The 18,198-nt window shown below is 47.7% G+C and overlaps 3 protein-coding genes and 1 long non-coding RNA gene across 6 annotated transcripts; 2 read left to right on the forward strand and 2 right to left on the reverse strand.

Annotated features, from left to right (window-relative positions):
* Window positions 1-8: 8 nt before the first annotated feature.
* On the reverse strand, window positions 9-2,596 carry LOC120652536. The gene is made up of 9 exons (XM_039930388.1): window positions 2,362-2,596; window positions 2,047-2,222; window positions 1,870-1,974; window positions 1,702-1,758; window positions 1,527-1,607; window positions 917-951; window positions 729-818; window positions 458-614; window positions 9-316 (listed from the first exon to the last, which is right to left on the reverse strand). Exons 1-9 carry the CDS (start codon window positions 2,495-2,497, stop codon window positions 191-193), a joined length of 963 nt encoding a protein of 320 aa, XP_039786322.1. The 5' UTR covers window positions 2,498-2,596; the 3' UTR covers window positions 9-190.
* A 392-nt stretch (window positions 2,597-2,988) lies between these two features.
* On the reverse strand, window positions 2,989-5,563 carry LOC120652538 (14 kDa zinc-binding protein). The gene is made up of 5 exons (XM_039930392.1): window positions 5,362-5,563; window positions 4,733-4,790; window positions 3,582-3,671; window positions 3,334-3,451; window positions 2,989-3,264 (listed from the first exon to the last, which is right to left on the reverse strand). Exons 1-5 carry the CDS (start codon window positions 5,415-5,417, stop codon window positions 3,197-3,199), a joined length of 390 nt encoding a protein of 129 aa, XP_039786326.1. The 5' UTR covers window positions 5,418-5,563; the 3' UTR covers window positions 2,989-3,196.
* A 3,979-nt stretch (window positions 5,564-9,542) lies between these two features.
* Window positions 9,543-10,475, forward strand: LOC120652539. The gene is made up of 2 exons (XM_039930393.1): window positions 9,543-9,668; window positions 9,833-10,475. The coding sequence occupies exon 2, from the start codon at window positions 9,863-9,865 to the stop codon at window positions 10,181-10,183; it is 321 nt and encodes a 106-aa protein (XP_039786327.1). The 5' UTR covers window positions 9,543-9,668; window positions 9,833-9,862; the 3' UTR covers window positions 10,184-10,475.
* A 3,649-nt stretch (window positions 10,476-14,124) lies between these two features.
* On the forward strand, window positions 14,125-16,907 carry LOC120652540. Of its 3 annotated transcripts, XR_005666603.1 has the most exons (7): window positions 14,125-14,136; window positions 14,280-14,425; window positions 14,589-14,673; window positions 15,142-15,264; window positions 15,636-15,700; window positions 16,150-16,317; window positions 16,421-16,907. It is a non-coding gene; the product is annotated as an uncharacterized LOC120652540 (long non-coding RNA). The 3 variants fall into 3 exon arrangements; XR_005666602.1 differs by lacking the exon at window positions 15,142-15,264; XR_005666601.1 differs by lacking the exons at window positions 14,125-14,136; window positions 14,280-14,425; window positions 14,589-14,673 and having other exon boundaries at window positions 14,680-15,264.
* The last annotated feature ends 1,291 nt before the right edge of the window (window positions 16,908-18,198 follow it).

Raw genomic sequence — 18,198 nt, forward strand, 5'->3', positions numbered from 1 at the left:
GTTGTCTCTGACATGAAGTACTAATATATTCAACTCTTCTTCTTTCTTTCTCCCCCCAAAAAGGTAGCCTAAGCAAGTGGATCTCAGGATACACTGATGCAAAAAAATTTATTCCAAACTGAAGTATGATTCGGTACACCGATCTGTATTTATCACCAACTAGTTTAACAGAATCTCTAACTGGTACTCTTCAAGTGCTGTTGCTGTCAGCGTCCTCTTCCTCAGGAAGTATCAATCGCAGGTCCTCGTTATCTCTGTAGACTTGAACCAAAGCTGCAGCCTTGTATGCGAGGAAACCCATCATAGCTGGAAGAACCTGCATAAAGAGAGCCAGACATTCATGATAATAGCCCTTGCTATACAATAAACATAATTATTAAAAGGAGAAACAGGTACTGAATATGTGTGTATTCAAGGGTAGATATATTTTGCATAGTCTGCCGAATGGTGCTCTTACCTCAAAACTGAAAAGGCTATTTTGGAAGTGATCTGATAAAGCTGACATTCCGAAAATCACAGCAGGAATCACAAGCCTTGGGGATGAAAGAGCTACTCCAGCGCCACCCAATGTCTTCTCTATTGTATTCTTCAAATCTTCACTTGTAATGCCGATTCTAGCGTTTGTACAAATAGGAATAATTATTTAAACAATCAGAATGAGAGGAATAAAAAATGGGGCACAGTCGCACAGACTGCCGCTGGCAACATGTCTGAATCTTGAAACCTACTTCTTCACTTTCTTCTTTAGAAAAACTTCTGGAATATCTTCCTTTGACAGGTTATCTGTGTGCCGACACAGAAGTTGAAGATACAAACAACTGTTCAACATAAGAATGGAACCATTTCAGAATAGTCGAAACTTCACCAGATATTATGAGAATAAAACGCCTCCTGAAGTTGTGAAGGGCATGCTTACCTGAAGCCAACCCCAAAAGCGTAACTGACAGCAGTCTGTTCAATAAGAAGATTTAAGATTCAGTCACATTAATTGGCATTGAACCATTTCTAAGTGAAGGCAGAATCGACAGTCTTTTGTTTTTATAGTAAATGGGGGGACAGCCGGACAGATATCCCCATCTGATGATTCCATCCAGTTAGGCTTCTGGCAGCCAACAGAAATTACATGAGGGTTCAGAGCTGATGGTCTTAGCTAGGTGGCTGGACAGGCAATAAACGCTGAGACCATTCACAAATCATTTTAAAAATTGATACAAGACAAAATTAGACACATCAATTAGTGTTTGATGCATCCCCTTAAACTAACATGAATATGGGGCAAGGTCCATACTGAATAAATGGAATACTGTGACACCTAATTGCCCATATGACCAAGTTGGTCAATTCCGGCAACACATATTCAAGCTACAACATTTCATTCGGAAACCGGGTTGTTGTGTTGGGCTAATCATATCAGATGGTTTCGGAATTTCTAAATTAGGCATGGAAACATTTAATTGTAACATATAGTTACTTTGCTTGCTTCTTTTCTTCTATATATCAGGCATATGGTTTAAATCTGGATCTACCTCGAGAGAAAAGACTAGGAGACAATATAAACTACATGCGGCTCCAATTCCTGTAGTCAAGAGCAACAACTCATCCTTGAGCTGCAAGAAAATCAAGGTAATAAGACGTAATTACGTTTTTGAGCAATGTGTAGTAGAAGAAGAAAAAATACAGAATGCTGGGAAGGAACCATACTGCTTCATATTTCAAAAGGTTCAGCTCCTTCCTTTTGTCACTCTCATTCTGCCTATCCTGCCATCATTTGCAAAATCATGTCCCATTTCTCCATCAGCTGTCACTGCAATAACATTCTCTCGATCCAAAAAACAATGAACAGCAACGGCCACATAAAGGATGCCAGACCTTAGCAGAACGCCTCTTGCTCACAGGCGGGCTAATGTCACCGGACACCCAATCTCTGGTTGCCGCTAATCTCAACACCCCCTCATCCGCAACATCTTCCTGTACCTACATCCCAAATGTGTGTCAGTTACTCTTTGCTTAAGTAGAGGAACAGACACCATGGTTAGCAGAGCTTACATCTTCAGGCTGAGCAACATCCGCAGCACTCCCTTGGACCGCGGTCGCCTCTACCGCATCAACATTTGCGCCACTCCTCCTCCAGACCATGTCAGAGATCTTCGTGACGAAATCGCCGTGCAGCTGCCTCTCCTCATGGAACATGCGCAGGACCTCTTCCCCAATACTGTCCCCAGCTGTCGGTGGCAGTTCACGGGATCAATAAGCCAAGGCACGAAGACATTCCAGGTGCCAATCGCTTGGCATTCGTTTCTCCTCCACAAGGCGAGGTAGGAAGGGTGAAGTGAAGGAGCAGCGGTGGATGAACAAAATTACCTTGGGCTTGGAGGGAAGAGTAGCGGAGAGCCGAGATCCGCGGGAGGGGCCTGCGAGGGAGGCCGGGACCCAGGGGAGGGAGCGTGCCGCGAGCGGGGAGGTGGCAGCAGCGGAGGCCTGGGAGCCCCATGGCCATGGCGGTTTCAAGCTGACTGTGTTCGATTGGAACCTGGACGAAGAGCGAAGCGAGGCTAGAGGCCGTCCCGCCCTCCTCTCACCACAATCCAAAACTTCGGAAGCAGTCACAACTCTCCAAAACTGCATAAATATCTTCCCTTCGGGCTGGGCCTCAATCCAGTTCGTTTTTATCTTCTGGCCCAAGTGATCCAGTAGACAGAATTCTGTAACAAAAAAGAACAAGAAACTCCACTCGAAGAAAAAGAAAAAAGAAAGAAAGAACAAGAAACATCGTCTCAAAAAGAGGAGAAAGAATAAGAAACATGGTAATGGATTATTGGCTACAGAAGAAGTCACGAATTCCACTGGGAACCGAAGGATCAAAGTTATAAAGGCGCATCAGCTGTGCTAAGTGCATATACTAAGCCAATGAAGGTACCGATGCTACTGAACAAAGAGAAGTAGCGACAATTGCGATAACACTGAGCAGATCAACAGGGGCAAAGACAATTTGATGAGCGGATCAACGAGGACATGTCATTCCATGATTCCAACTTCCAAGTGCAAGTTTCTCGTCCATAAATCACAGCAGGGTGGTTCCAGTAATTCCACAAATACAGCACAAGGTCAACACGCTAAATTTTGTGGGAATTACAGGAATTATTCGATAGAGATGCAGCATCAATCATCGCCATGGAGACAGATCAACACGAGATTCTTAGCCTGGGGGCCAGTTCATCTGCCTGCCTCCAAGGAGATGAACGTGGATGTGGTAAACAGATTGACCTGCAATTGAAGCCATTGGGCAGTTAATGGGGTGAATACCTAACAGAAAGCTGTTTTAAGGGCACATACATCCACTGGGGCCATCATTGATGACAACACGGTAGCCATCTTCAAGTCCTTCCTGCTTCGCAATTACTTTGGCAACATAGAGGAGATGGCCAAGTATCTTAACGTGCCTCTCTTCTGCCTGGGAAGTGGGAAGATGGGCACAGATAAGGCACATTTCTTTTGACCTTATAAGATAATACATTTTAGCAAACTGGAGTGATATATATTGTATGATCTGGTTATAAAAAGTTTGGCTTAGTAAACTGTACCTTCGAAAGGCCAGTTAATCCATCCTTGACTTTGGGAATGATTAGGATGTGTGTTGGAGCTTGAGGGTTGATGTCTCTGAAAGCCAATACCTGTGACCAAAGCATCAGATATATGCACTTCAGATATTACAAACAAGTAATTTACAATCTAGAGCAAAAGAAGCACCACAAACTAGGCTGAAGAGCTAGGCATACACAAAACGATAAACAGCAGAATTCAACTGAACAGCCAGTTTACTTGAAACTTGCAATTAATCCATTATACAGTAGTTGATGGCAAAGCGGAGTACAGATTAATATACCACTGTAAGGTCCCTAACTGATTCCTAACCACTGTAAGGCCCCTAACTGATTCCTATACCACTGTAAGGCTCCTTAAAAGAATCCACAGATCAATTACATCACATACCCTGACCAACATGACAATTGACATGGTGATCCACCACAAATCAAACATCAATATGCAGCGCAAAATGCATGGTAACTGTGTACAGAACCTGTTAGTTGTTCTCGTCCTAATAAACTAATTTCTACAGAAGTGAGGCCAACAACACTAAAGAACATGTAAACCTAATAGTTAAAAGTCAGCAGCAGACCTAGGTTTGGACTAGACCCCGGGCTGAGCTAGTTAAAAAAACATGTTGCTGCTCATCTTTGCGTCTAATATTTCTTCAGTAAGTTGCTTAAAGTTTTTCCTTACATAACTTCGAAAGAGTTAAGGCTAAAAAATTTCAGAAGCAGCTGAAAGGTTCAAAAGAACGATGAGACGATGATATTTAAAAATGGCTCAGAGTAGCAAGGACTTGTCACCTACCTAGTGCTCTAGATCATTAACAAAACACAAATTATCTAAAGCATGAGTGCATGGCCCTCCTAACTTAACTGCATCATATAGCAAGTTTGGCTACATTCCTAGATAACAATTAATTTTCCCAGCATAAAAATTCAACACATGGGCATCTACTGCATTCTTACACTAGTTGACAACAACCTTCTTACAATAGCAAATACCACATTCTTCAGTGAAGTAATTTTCATAATACCTTGTCCTAAAGATAAGCACGTATTCGAACGAAAGTGGACAACGGAGTTATAATTTCATTCAGCAAAACATTCTCAACCTAATTGTGAAAAGAAATACCATATAATACCTTCTCATCCTCATAAACGACAGTAGATGGTATTTCCTTTTTTATGATCTTGTCAAATCTGCAGATGCAAAAAGTTTCAGAAAGTAATATGCTTGCCAAACTCCTATGCTCTGCAATGTGTTTATGGAAATATGCTACCCTTTCTTTGCATTTTCTATAATTTTTAGGAACAGTTCAGATTACTACTGCAAAGCAACAGGTTTCAATTTAAAGCACCATATCTCATTGAAATCGACCTTCTCTTTTTTGCATCTTAGTTCTTCAGAAAGAGCTGATCAATTCACCATGACAGTATTTCTAGAGCCAAGCAACTGGCCTCACATGATTCAAAGAAATTTCTATCATTAATTAATTATTCGTTAGACTAGCTCTGAGCTTACACTAACCAAATCTATGGGCCCCTAATTTATCCGAAACTGGAGAGGCAACTCAGGGATCCCGGCCACTCATGACATTTTGAGATTTAAACTATACAAATCAACACTCTCTCAATACTCAAGTGAAAGATCAAGCAGCTACTACCGAAATACTTCGACATCTACGAATCAGTAGCAGTCCTCGAACAAAAACCGCGGAGAAAAGGGCGTCTCCTGCGAATTCGCGAAAGAGAAAAGGCACAGGGAGCTCACATGGTGGGGCTGTCGTTGGGCACGGCGGCGAGCGCCGCCTCCTTCTCCGATGACATGGTGAGGGATCGATCGCCTCCCCGGGCACCAAGTGGTCGCCGCCGGAAAGTGTTCCGTGGATAAAGCCCCCTGCGGCCCTGCCCCTCGAAAGGACCCGAAGAAACCCTTCTAGCTGTGTCACGGTTGCAGAGCAGCTGCGCAGGTGCGTCACGCCCATGGCATTTTGGTCATCTTTTGTCAACGCATGGATTACGCTGACCCGTGCAGGAAGGGGATTTTATATTTTTACCATTATAACGAATTGCACTCATCAGATTATCACTATTACGATGCCACCTACATCTATACCATAAGAGAAAAGTTTGACTTACAAATTTACCACATTTGAGGATGTGGCAGCCACGAGACCGGTCCACGCTGGCGCTGAGTCAGCAGGCACCGACGTCGTTCGGCCCCGTTACTGCGCGCTGGGCCCGGTTGACGCCGCCGCCGCTAACCCTTGCCGCCGCGCCGGACGCGCCAAGCCATGAGCGCCACCATTGCCCGCCGCGCCAGGCCGCGAGCGCCGCCCACCGCACTGGCGCACCGGGCCACGAGCCACACTGCCGCCACCGCTCCCCGCCCCGCCGAGCCCTAGATCAGGCCGCAGGCCACCGGGAATGGCTGCCGCCGCCGCGGAACTGGCCGCCGAGAACTGCCGCCGCCGCCGCGGATCTAGCAGCCACCATGAGAGGACAAGGGGGGAGGGAAAGAGAGAGGGAGAGAGGTTGGAACCCCGCCGCCGCCTTCCTCACGGCCGGCCGGACTTCCGGTGGCCACTCGGGCGACGGCAAGGCGCGGGAGCTGGGATTGGGAGGGGCGGCGGCGCACAGGCGAGAGTTCCGCCCGAACCGCCCTTGGAAAGCGACGCGGGGGACGGCCCTACCACTCCCCCTGTCCATCCATTCATCCCTGCGACCGACTCCATCTCTTGTGCCCGCCTGGAAGCCGCCAGGCGCAGCTGGGCACTCAATGCCGCGCCCTCAGCCGACGCGCGGGGCCACACAGCCCTCTGCCGGCGCCGGGCCTGCGCTCGGGCCCTGGCCGCTGCGGGGTGCCGCGTCCGCCGCCCTCGCCAATACTGTGCACCTGAGCCTGCATGCCGACCGGCGCCCGCGCCGCGTCGCCGCCCTAGCGCCGGCCGCCGCCTGCGCGCGCGTCGCCTCGCGTGCGCCGCCGCTGCCCACGCCGACGCGTTGGTTTTCGCGTGCTGCTGCCTGGCGTCGTCCTCCTCGAGCAGACACAGCCGCTCGGCCCGCGCGCCGCTAGGCGTCGACGAGCGCCTGCGGAAAGCAACAGTGCAAGATTCGGAAACGACGTGCGGCTCTTACGTGTTTCCCGCTGAGGTAGTGGAGCATGATGGCGAGCTGGCCAAAGGGAAGGAGCACGTTGATCCTGGCCTGGAAGATGACGACGCGCACGCTGGTGAGCGCCCTCCCCCACCTGCTCCCGGGCGAGAGCAACTCGGCCACCGCGGCGAGCGAGCTGATGTGCTCGAAGTCCAGCGTGTGCATCTTCCGGGGCGACGGCACCGGCGAACCCGCCGGCGATGACAGCTCCAGCTCGTCCACCTCCGCGAACCCCAGAGCCGGCTTCTCCGCCCCCATCATCGGCGAGCTGCCGCCCAAATCGAAGGGCTGCGCCAGCGGATCTGCGCAATGCAGAGCCGGCTGGGCTCCCTCTCCCAAGAGCGAAGGGACACGAGCACCGGGTGAAGGCGGCGGCGTCAACCGGGGCCCAGCGTGCAGTAACGGGGCCGAACGGCGTCGGTGCCTGCTGACTCAGCGCCAGCGTGGACCGGTCTCGTGGCTGCCACATCCTCAAATGTGGTAAATTTGTAAGTCAAACTTCTCTCTTATGGTATAGATGTAGGTGGCATCGTAATAGTGATAATCTGATGAGTGCAATTCGTTATAATGGTAAAAATGTAAAAACGCCTGCAGGAAGCAGATTTGTTGTGGAATCTACGTTTGCGCTTTGATAACGTAAAAACTGTGAGTGTCAATGTATTGTGCCGTCGTAAGCATTTGAATCAAATCAGCAGATATAGTACCACTGAATTCATACCGTCACATTTCTTTTTAAAAAAATCATACCGTCACTGGCTCACTGCGCGTGTATGCGAGTTTCCGGTTCAGAAGCTCAGAGATAAAAACAGGAAACTAAATTTACCACTAGATCCGTTTTCTCATGGCGTTTGGACTTTGGAGTGCACCTCTTTTTTTTTTACTGAAATTTGGATACTGAACTCAGTAAATCAGCTGGTCTTAGTTTGGATTATGGCGTTTGGCGTTTGTCATCCTTTTCTTACGCAGGCAAACTACAATTGAACGACCGGTCATCCATCACCTTCGCCGGCACCGGCAGTCAAGGCCTGCTTCTCCTACCTTCTCCAAGCCAGCAAGCACATTGCAGGCCTCCCAGGAGGATCTTTACTACCCAATTGACCATTGCGTTTCGCACAGACTTCCAATGGTCAATGCCCACCGAAGCCGCCATGAAGTTGGTCAACACAAGTCATGCCTGCGGGGTGGTTGGTTGCCCTTGCCTTTTCTTGCCTTGTTGCTTGGTTGTTGTATGGCAAGAGTAAGAGGTTGACTGACGCGCTACTGGTTCGCCATCGTCCGGGTTGTCTAGCAGGATTACACTACCTCGATCTGTAGTTCTGTGCCGAGACTACAGGTCCCTGTGTATAGTACTCTGACGTCTCAGATATGTATACGCTGACCACTACAAGAGCATATGTTAGGTTGTGTTTAGTTGAAGAAAAAGTTTAGGATTTGATACGTAACATATTTTATTTTATTTTTTGGACTAAATAAGTTTAAAATATTTATTTCGTATGAAACAGTTATATTGTATAATTAATTATTTTTAAATTATATTTAATCCTCCATGCTTGTATCCGAATATTAGATGTGACTGGTAATTATTTTAAAAACTAAACATGCTGCAAACACCTGACACCATTGCCAATGTCATGGTGAGGTTTCTAGAGGGCAGCTCCAGCGTGCTTGCTAAGCCGGTGCAAGCGTCAGAGAGTAGGGTCCTGTTAGGTTTGCACTAGGGCTTTCTAGTACACACAAATCGAGAAAAAAATCTCGCATGCATAGAGTGCTAAATGAAGTCTATTTGCAAAACTTTTTCAGAAATGGTATAACTTTTCGCAACGAATCTAATGACGGCAATTAATCGATAATTGGCTATAGTGATGCTACAGTAACCATCCTTTAATCACGCGATCAAAGGTCTCATTAGATTTTTCAGGGTTCCTAGTGCAAGGGTTTTGAAGTTAGTTTTGTAAATTGACTTTATTTAATACTATAATTAACGATCAAAATTTCCTAATACTCACTAGGACGCACCACCAAACAGAGTCTCACTAGTACGCACAACCAAACAGGGTATAGATGGTGCTAGACTAGCACCTCGAGGCACCAGGAGCTGTTGCACCGCAGCTATAGGATATAAAGCTGAGATGTCAGTTCAATTGTCAAATAGACTACTGCTACCACGTGTCCAATAAATTATTGGATAAATATTTTCATTGCTAATATGAGTCCCATAGCATGGTGCTAAAAACTACTAAATTGGCTGTGTTTGGTTGACACCAAAAAAAATTTCACAAAAATACGAATGCATGCATAGAGTACTAAATAAAATTTATTTGTGAAATCTTTTTACGGATGAGTGTAACTTTTCGAGACGAATCTAACGACGGTAATTAATCTATAATTGCTACAGTGATGCTACAGTATCATCTTCTAATCATGCGATCAAATGCCTCATTAGATTGGTCTCGCGAATTTACCAGAAGTCCTGCATGTGGTTTTGTAATTAGACTTTATTTAATACTCTAAATTAGTGGTAAAAATATAAAAAGTTTTCGCGAAATTTTTTTGAGCCCTAATCAAACACGGCCAATATTGGAGTGAAATGAGATGAGTTAGCACTACCTGACATGGCATTCTCTAGCACATTTCTACAGATCATACACTAAAGCCGCCCTGAGCCTACCACCACGTGTCTCCAATGCTAACTGCAAATGAAAACAAATATTGGCCTGGTCCAACGAGACGGCCGGTTTGAGTTGAGGTGGCGTTTTCTTTAGTTGACGCGTCTGATGAGTCGACGCCCGCCGTGCCGACGTGGCAGATGCGGCGCATTCCGCGCCTATTGAAACCGGCCTCTCCTGCATCTCCTCCAAGGTTCCAAGAGTTCATCAGCGGAAGCCAAAGGCTCCACCCACCTTCCCTGCAGACCTGACTGAGGTACGAACAGACCAGCCACATCTTTGCTGCGTTCATCGACTTCTTCCTTCTTCTTCTCCATGATAAATTCATTGCAGCTGCAGAGCTCGTTTTTTATATGGTGAATGGATTTGCACAGTTATATACGAACAGACCAACACATGTTTTTTTTTTCTCATTCGCAGTGAGCTTCGATCGCCGGGGAGATACTAGCGATGGACGGCGGCGACAGCAGCCCGGTGATGACGGACAGCGAGCGGCGGGCGTACCGATACGGGCACCGGGCGGCGCCCAGGCCGCGGGGCATGCGCCAGTCCTGGTCCAACGACTCGCTCGCCGGCTACGGCGGCAGGGCCTCCTGCGTGTGCGCGCCCACCACGCACCCGGGCTCCTTCCGCTGCAAGCACCACCGCCACCACGCCTCCAACCTCGGCGCCGCCGCCGCGTCCCCCGCTGCTCCCGACGCCGACGCGAAGCACGACGAGGCCCAGGGAACGGCGCCCGACGCCGATCAGCAGGCGGACAAGTCGTCGTGAGGCTCTCCTGTGCCGCCGCCGCCGCCGCCGCTTTGCTTTTGTACGTCGTCGTGCGCTCACACGGCGCACCCTGGCGCGCCGACGTCTTCCTTCTGTGTCATTTTCGAGACTTTGGTGTGGAGGTTTTTCTGTTTTATTATCTTTTTTTTCTTTTTATGCTTGGCAAGATCTAGAATAATGAAGTGCTGCGCTGCCGGCTCAGCATGACAACATGACGTGTAAATAAAATTTTTCCTTAGTCTTTTTGAAAAGAGACGTGTACAATAATTAAAGAGTGTCCATTTCTCGCATATGATCCCAGCATTCCCATACGGATCCAGCAGGCGTACAAATTAGCGCTTCTTTTTTACTCTCAACTTATTGTCTGCTCTACCTGATAGCCTCATGAAAGAAATCCGAAAGAGTTGTATAGGTATACAGTGCGCTTGTTTAAATTTTATGGACCGTAGCACGTGTAATTTTCGGCTGTATGCCAACTCAAAGTATATTTCAAATTTTTTGGATTGTATCATTCAACATCTGGGATTTACAATGTCAGCATTAGTTTCAGCGTTTGAACATGAAATGTTAAATATATGTTAGAATTGTTAAAGTATCCTCCAAAAAATATTTAATTAATCACTTATTCGTTTTTCAAGGCAGATATTTATGGAATAATGAATTACTAAAAGTATGAAAAGAAAGATGTCCAAAATAAGGGATGGAATAGTAAGACACTAAGCTAGGCAGGCCTTTCTCGCGCGCTGGGCCAAACTGGGCCTTCTGGTTTGCTTTCCTATGCTGGGCCTCTTCGACGTGGAAACAACTCTCTCTCTCGGTACTCTTTCTTGGCGGCGGCGACGGAGCGAGTGGCGCCGCCCTTGGCACTTGGCAGTCTTTCGTTGGACGCTTCGCCGGCCGACAAGGGTATGTCCGCCCATTCCTTTCCCTTCCCTTCCTTTTGTGCTGTGCGAAATCGAACATCCTGTAGGAGAGAATAATAAAATATATTTCTTCAAATCTTAAAAAAAATGGGATATATAGATCATATACATGGGCTTCTAAATGAGTCTCTATACATGAGCTCACATATACACCAACACCCCCCGCTGTCTGAACTACCGGCGCAGCGGTATTCAAGACTAGACAACAAGAAAGCCAACACCCTCCCACAGTCTTAACTACCGGCGCAACGGTGTTCAAATATGGACAAGCAGAGAGTACAAATAGAGTACAAATGACAAATACTCCCGCAGCCACAATTAGCCATCGGCTACGTTGAGGCTGGAGCGAAACTGCGAGAAGGTCGAGGAGGGCAGTCTCTTGGTGAAGATGTCAGCAAACTAGGAGGTAGTCGGGACATAGAGTACCCGAACATCGCCGATGGCGACTCTGTCGCGCACGAAGTGTAGGTCGATCTCCACATGCTTCGTCCGCTGATGCTGGACGGGGTTGGTGGAAAGATACACGGCGCTGACATTGTCACAGTAGACGAGCGTGCTCTTGGCGAGCGGGTTGTGGAGCTCCGCCAAGAGCTGTCGTAGCCAGGACGCCTCCGCCACGCCGTTAGCGACAGCCCGGTACTCCGCCTCAACACTGGAGCGGGAGACAACCGGCTGCCGCTTGGACGACCAGGAGATCAGGTTGCCGCCCAGGAAGACGGCGTAGCCGGAAGTGGAGCGACGAGTGTCCGGGCAGCCAACCCAGTCAGCATCGGTGTAGACCACCAGCTCAGCAGAGGACGGGCGGTGAATCACTAGGCCGAGGTCCACAGTGCCACGGACGTAGCGGAGGAGACGCTTCAGCGCAGCAAGGTGTGACTCCCGGAGATCATGCATATGGAGATAGACCTGCTGAACAGCATAGGTGAGGTCCGGCCTGGTGAAGGTGAGGTACTGCAAAGCGCCAGACAGATTCCGGTAGGCAGTAGGATCAGCCACCGGACCACCCAGATCAGCAGACAGCTTCGCCTGAGTGTCGACAGGAGTGGAGCAGGGCTTGCAATCAGTCATCCCAGCCCGCTTTAGAATATCGAGTGCGTACTACCGCTGGTGAAGGAGAAGACCAGATGAGCGAGGCTCAACAGTGACGCCCAAAAAGTGGTGGAGCTGACCCAGATCCTTCATAGCAAACTCCTGCTGCAGAGAGGAGATGACACTCTGAAGCAACTGCTGACTGGAGGTTGTGAGCACAATGTCATCGACATAGAGCAGCAGATATGCAGTCTCAGCCCCATGGTGGTAGATGAAGAGAGACGTGTCAGACTTGACCTCGGTGAACCCCAAAGTCAGCAAGAATATGGCGAACCGAGAGTACCAAGCCCGAGGAGCCTGCTTCAGACCATAGAGGGACTTGTTGAGCCGGCAGACCATATCCGAATGACTCGAGTCCACAAATCCCGCCGACTGAGAGTATTACACTGTCTCCGACAGAGTGCCGTGAAGAAAGGCATTCTTCACGTCCAGCTAGTGCACAGGCCAGGAGCACGAGAGCGCAAGCGAGAGGACCGTGCGCACAGTAACAGACTTCACCACAGGGCTGAAGGTCTCATCATAGTCCACATCAGGCCGCTGAGTGAAACCCTGGAGAACCCAGTGAGTCTTGTAGCACTCTAGTGTGCCATCAGCCCGACGCTTATGCGTCCAGATCCACTTGCCGGTGACCACATTGTAACCAGACGGACGCGGCACGAAGTCCCACGTCTGGTTGGCAAGGAGAACCGCGTACTCCTCTTCCATCGCGCGACGCCAGTGAGGATCCGCCAGGGCGTCGTGGACAGAGGAGGGTACCGGAGAGACCCGCGGCTCGCCCTCGGTGGCGGAGAGAGTCGCGGCCGGAGACGCCATCCGCCGAGTCACCATGGGATGGATATGCCGAGGATCCCGATAGACGACGGGCAGGTGGTAGACCTCCGGCTCGACTCGAGAGCGAGTCGGCGGAGGCGGAGCCAGCGGAAGCTCCGGTGTAGATGGCGGCGGCGACGACTCCAATGTAGGTGTCGGAGGAGCCTCCGGAGCCAGAGTCGGCGCCTGTGCCAGCACCGAACGATGCCGGTACACCTGCACTGGCTGAGCGTACCGTGGCGGCGCCGGAGTCGGCGCCAGACGATGCTGGTACACCTGCACCGGCTGAGCGTACCGCGTAGGTGCAACGGGAGGCACCGGGGCCGCGCGTGGCACAACAGGAGACACCGGGTCCGCGCGCGGCACGACTGGAGGTCCGGGGGCCGCGTGTGGCGCGACCGCTGGCACCGGGGCCGCGCGTGGCGTAGCAGGGATCACCAGCAGCGGTGCCGGTGTGCCGGAAAAACCTGCAGGGAAAGGAAAGACAGTTAAAGGTGGCTGAACCACCAGGTCAGTCGGAAACAGGGACTCCAACTCGGTGTCAGGAGAAGGTGTGGAGGAGGTGGAGTAGGGGAAATCCGACTCGTCAAAGATGACGTGTCGGGAGATCAGGAGGAGGCGAGAGGTGAGGTCAAAGCATCGGTACCCCTTGTGGTCAGGGGAGTAACAAAGGAACACACAACGAGTCGAGCGGGGCGCCAGCTTGTGAGGAGCAGTGGCGGTGGTGTTAGGGTAACACGCACACCCGAAGACCCGAAGGTGATCGTAGCGAGGAGGGGTACCGAAAAGAGCGTGGTGTGGAGTGGGAGCAGGAGAAGCAGTGGACGGAAGACGGTTGAGCAAGTAGGTGGCGGTGTGGAGGCTCTCAGCCCAGAAGCGCGGGAGTAGAGAGACCTGGATCAGAAGGGTGCGAACGACGTCGTTCGTCGTGTGAATCATCCGCTCGGCCTTGCCATTCTGAGGAGAGGTATACGGACAAGACATACGCATCTGAACACCCCGAGAGAGGAAGAAAGAACGGGAGGTGGAGTTGTCGAACTCCCGCCCGTTGTCACACTGGACGGCCTTAACGGTGAGGCCGAACTGAGTGGACACCTAGGTAAAGAAGTGGAGGGTGGGGAACACAATAAGGTATTCCCTCGCAATGGCATTTATTCACACTTGCTTCATTGCTTGCTTAGGGACCTATGCAGTTCTAGACCGCCTACGTTTTTTAGATTTGTTTTAAGCAAATCATTGTCCAGCCCCATTTATGCTCTGCATTTTTTGCATAGGCCTTCCTGTTTCTGAGTACTAAAAGTATGGACCCCAAATATTGCTGGTTTATCACAGCTCTCCTCCTCTTCGTTTCTTGCCAAAAAGCAGCAGCAATCAGAGAGCAGAAGAAGGGGCGAGCCTGCTTAGATCTGCAGCAAAAGAGGTGCGATTCTTTCCGATTGGTAGCATACTTTCATTCACATAAGCATGCCCCATAATATACCCCACTCAAACTGTGATTTCCACCCCAAATGGAGGCCACGTTCCGGTTAAAAAAAATGGAGGCCACGTTATTAATCTTGGATCTGCTTAACTTACCCTCCCAGGCACCACAGCATGCTAAGCTCATCACTGTTATGGAAGACGAAGCCTTTGCCTCCACATCACAAAGCAGTCATGCCTAGCTTACAGGTACATCAAACTCAAATCTATGGTTTATTATATCAAAGTCTGCATAAGGTATAACTGCAGCACATCAGATTACGGAACAACAAAAAGATGATGTTAGATAGATATAGCATTTTCAAGCAGTACATTTGTCTTGCCATATACAGCTTAAGAAATCTTGGTTATCCTGCAGATGCATTTCAGAAAAACACCCTTCTGCACACTTGCTTAAATACACTTATTGTAGGTATCCTCTCTTTAATTTCTACTCAGAACATACTTTTATTTGACCTCTTATTAGGCAGGCTTAGAAAAAATGTCCTACTAACACTTGCTCTTAGATCAATGTAAGCTTAAGAAATATTAACTGTGCTGTGCTATAAATCAGGATCACAAAAAAACCCCTATTACACAATTGATTAAGTGCACTTATCTTAGGCATTCCCTCTTTAATTTCCATCCGCAACTCACTTTTACTTCGCCTCCTGTTAGGCAAGCTAGAAAAACTTGGACTGCCCGCACTTGCTTTTCCAGCAATGTCATCTTAGGAAAGCTTGGTTATACTATGAATGGAGTTCAGAAAAGCACCATACTGTACACTTACACTTATGCTAGGTATCTCTTTTAAATTCCCATTCACAACTCACTTTTATTTGACCTCTTACTATGCAGCCTTACAAAAAAAAAGGACCCTACCCACACTTGAGATTTGACCAATGTCCACTTGCTGCTACTAAATTAATTATTTCGCATTACCAACGGTATTGCTACAATCTTCTTTACTGAAAATTTAGCTACAAGGATTTATTCTTCCTTCATATTTACAATATATCTACAGCTGTAGCCTTCAATGCCCAATGCTTAGGACAGAATTACTATATAGCCACCCCCTTTTGGAAATATTCATTTTACTTATTTACCCAGCTACTACAGTCTTTCTGACCCACTTAGAATTTACAATCTAACTATCTATTACATTTATACAGCCCAATTGGAGCTACCAAATGATATTACATTTATACAGGCCAATTTGAGCAACCAAATGATACAGGTACGACTGGTGAAACAGTTTAATCAATAGCAACCGGAAACAAATCCCAGCCGGCAACCTTTGAACTAGCTGCTCCTATACTAGGGTCTGCAGTCTGCACTTGCCTTGTCACTTCAGTTAACATTTAAAATTCTCTTCAAAGAACCACTCTGTTCTGCCCTAGCTTTCCTTGTAGCCCACAATCCTTTGGAAGAGAATGATGCACTTTATCTTTGTCTATCATGGTGTCAAACTTTCCCCTATCCCCGCATGGATAAAAGCTGCTATTGCATATACAAACTCACGCCTGCCTCCTCGCTTACACCCACTTCGGCGGGTATGCAAAACCTTGGCCGCAAACATAGAAGGATGCTTCAAATCAGGCATGCTCACCTGGGCAACCACATTTATCATTTGCTTGCCAAACACTGAAACAAGCATGCAGATCAGACTGACAACTACCTTCTTAGGTCAAATGATTATCCCTGCACTGCTGACAGTGGCCAACATGATGGAGGCATCTTGGTTCAGATTTGAGCCTATTTTAATATCAGTTTATATGAATATTGCCAGCCGCCTCAGAAACAATCAAAGCCCGAGCTTTCGCATTACCAAAAACCAGGTGTTAGCCTCTACTGGTACGTCATGAGAAGCTTCAATTTCTCTGACAAATTCCGATCCTACTACTTGCAGTTTACTTAAATGTACTAACATTACTTTTTCCATGCTTCCTTCGTGCAGAACATTAAGCTATCTCGGAAGCCAAATATGGCCCCATTGCAGTCTATTCCTATGAATAAATAAACCTCAAATGGTAAACTATGCGGTTATGGAGCACGGACTATTTTGCCAAGGATCAAGTGCCATTACACTATCTTGCTCTCTGCTCCATGAAACCAGCCTAGCCTTGAACCATTTGCATGCTATTACCAAGGAGTACCTCCTTTATGATGAGTAATCACTAATGTACTTATCCTATAATTAGCTGCTACTCTAAGATGTCTACGACAATGGCATACTGGCTGTATGATCCTTTAAGGTAATTATGTGGCTGCCGACGTCATTGTTAGCACTGATATTTGAGCAACATTCCTCGCTCCTCTAACTGATAATGTTAATCGTTTTTGATTTAGCGGTCATTATTATTCCTTCGCTTATAACAGCTTATTTATTTACTTTACCTTACAAACTCAATACAGAAAAGCAGAGCTCCATATGACGATTGAAATTCCAACTAATCACACCAGGCAGTGAAAAAAGAATATGTATTAAAACAAAAGCTGATTGCAAATAGGCAATGAGCGCGCGCGATAGCGCGCGTCATGCACTAGTTGAGTACTATACTATCGGGCCAAGAATTGCTGGCCTCCCGTGAGTTCTGGCCCCACGTGGGCCCTGTGCACTGTTCACGCGGGTCCCACGTGGGCCCGTGCACTGTTCACGCGGGTCCCACGTGGGCCCCGCATACTGTCTATGCGGGTCCCATGTACTATTTAGGTGGGACCCACATGGGACCCACGTACTATTCAGGTGGGACCCACGTAATTTTTAAATTTAATTCAATGCTTCCTTCTCTTTCTACATTACCCTTCTTCATTTTTTTTATTTTTCTCTTTTCTTATACTAATAATTGATATACAAAAAGTCATATGCAACACCATTTTAATTTTTTCCCACACCTCACAACCGTAAACCTATCGGGCCAAGAATTGCTGGCCTCCCGTGAGTTCTGGCCCCACGTGGGCCCTGTGCACTGTGCACGCGATCCCACGTGGGCCTGTGCACTGTTCACGCGGGTCCCACGTGGGACCCGCATACTGTCCATGCGGGTCCCATGTACTATTTAGGTGGGACCCACATGGGACCCACGTACTATTCAGGTGGGACCCACGTGGGACCCACGTAATTTTTAAATTTAATTCAATGCTTCCTTCTCTTTCTACATTACCCTTCTTCATTTTTTTTAATACATATTTACAATGACCCACATACTGTTCACAACTACACTCACACAAATACTATTAATCATAAATTTTAATACATATTTAAAAAATTACCAAAAGCCTTGAACCATTCTAATGTAACGTACAAATCCCAACAAATATTCACATCCAAATAATTGAATTTTAATTTTCATACAACTTTTTTCACTATATAATGTTTCTTCTTTTAATTATTTTAAATAATTTTTTTTGTACATGCGCGCATCGCGCGCCAACCTGTCTAGTACTATACTAAAGCTCCAAGAATCGGAGCGTTTCCGTGAATCGTGGCCCCACGTGGGACCCACACACTGTTTATGCGGGTCCCACATACTATTCAGGTGGGACCCACGCACTATTCAGGCGGGACCCACGTGGGGCCCACAGTTCTATTAAGTGAGCATTTTTATCTTAAAAAATTATTTTCCTTCCATTATTTGACAATACAAAATATATTTAACTACTTCCTACATATAAAAATAATAACTAAACTTTGTATATTACATTCACACGTGGTAGTTTTACTATTTTTTGGCT

This window comes from Panicum virgatum, chromosome 9K (assembly GCF_016808335.1).
Source record: "Panicum virgatum strain AP13 chromosome 9K, P.virgatum_v5, whole genome shotgun sequence".
NCBI lineage: Eukaryota > Viridiplantae > Streptophyta > Magnoliopsida > Poales > Poaceae > Panicum > Panicum virgatum.

What these genes read in the sequence shown, in the direction of transcription:
- LOC120652538 (XM_039930392.1), bottom strand. Translation starts at nt 5,417, where the DNA reads ATGTCATCGGAGAAGGAGGCGGCGCTCGCCGCCGTGCCCAACGACAGC. An exon ending in CCCAACGACAGCCCCACCAT is followed by an intron (nt 4,791 to 5,361) that starts GTGAGCTCCCTG and finishes TTGCATCTGCAG; the next exon opens with ATTTGACAAGATCATAAAAA. An exon ending in TCGTTTATGAGGATGAGAAG is followed by an intron (nt 3,672 to 4,732) that starts GTATTATATGGT and finishes CTTTGGTCACAG; the next exon opens with GTATTGGCTTTCAGAGACAT.
- LOC120652539 (XM_039930393.1), top strand. Translation starts at nt 9,863, where the DNA reads ATGGACGGCGGCGACAGCAGCCCGGTGATGACGGACAGCGAGCGGCGG.
- LOC120652536 (XM_039930388.1), bottom strand. Translation starts at nt 2,497, where the DNA reads ATGGCCATGGGGCTCCCAGGCCTCCGCTGCTGCCACCTCCCCGCTCGC. An exon ending in ACCTTTTGAAATATGAAGCA is followed by an intron (nt 1,608 to 1,701) that starts GTATGGTTCCTT and finishes ATTTTCTTGCAG; the next exon opens with CTCAAGGATGAGTTGTTGCT. An exon ending in CTAAAGAAGAAAGTGAAGAA is followed by an intron (nt 615 to 728) that starts GTAGGTTTCAAG and finishes TACAAACGCTAG; the next exon opens with AATCGGCATTACAAGTGAAG.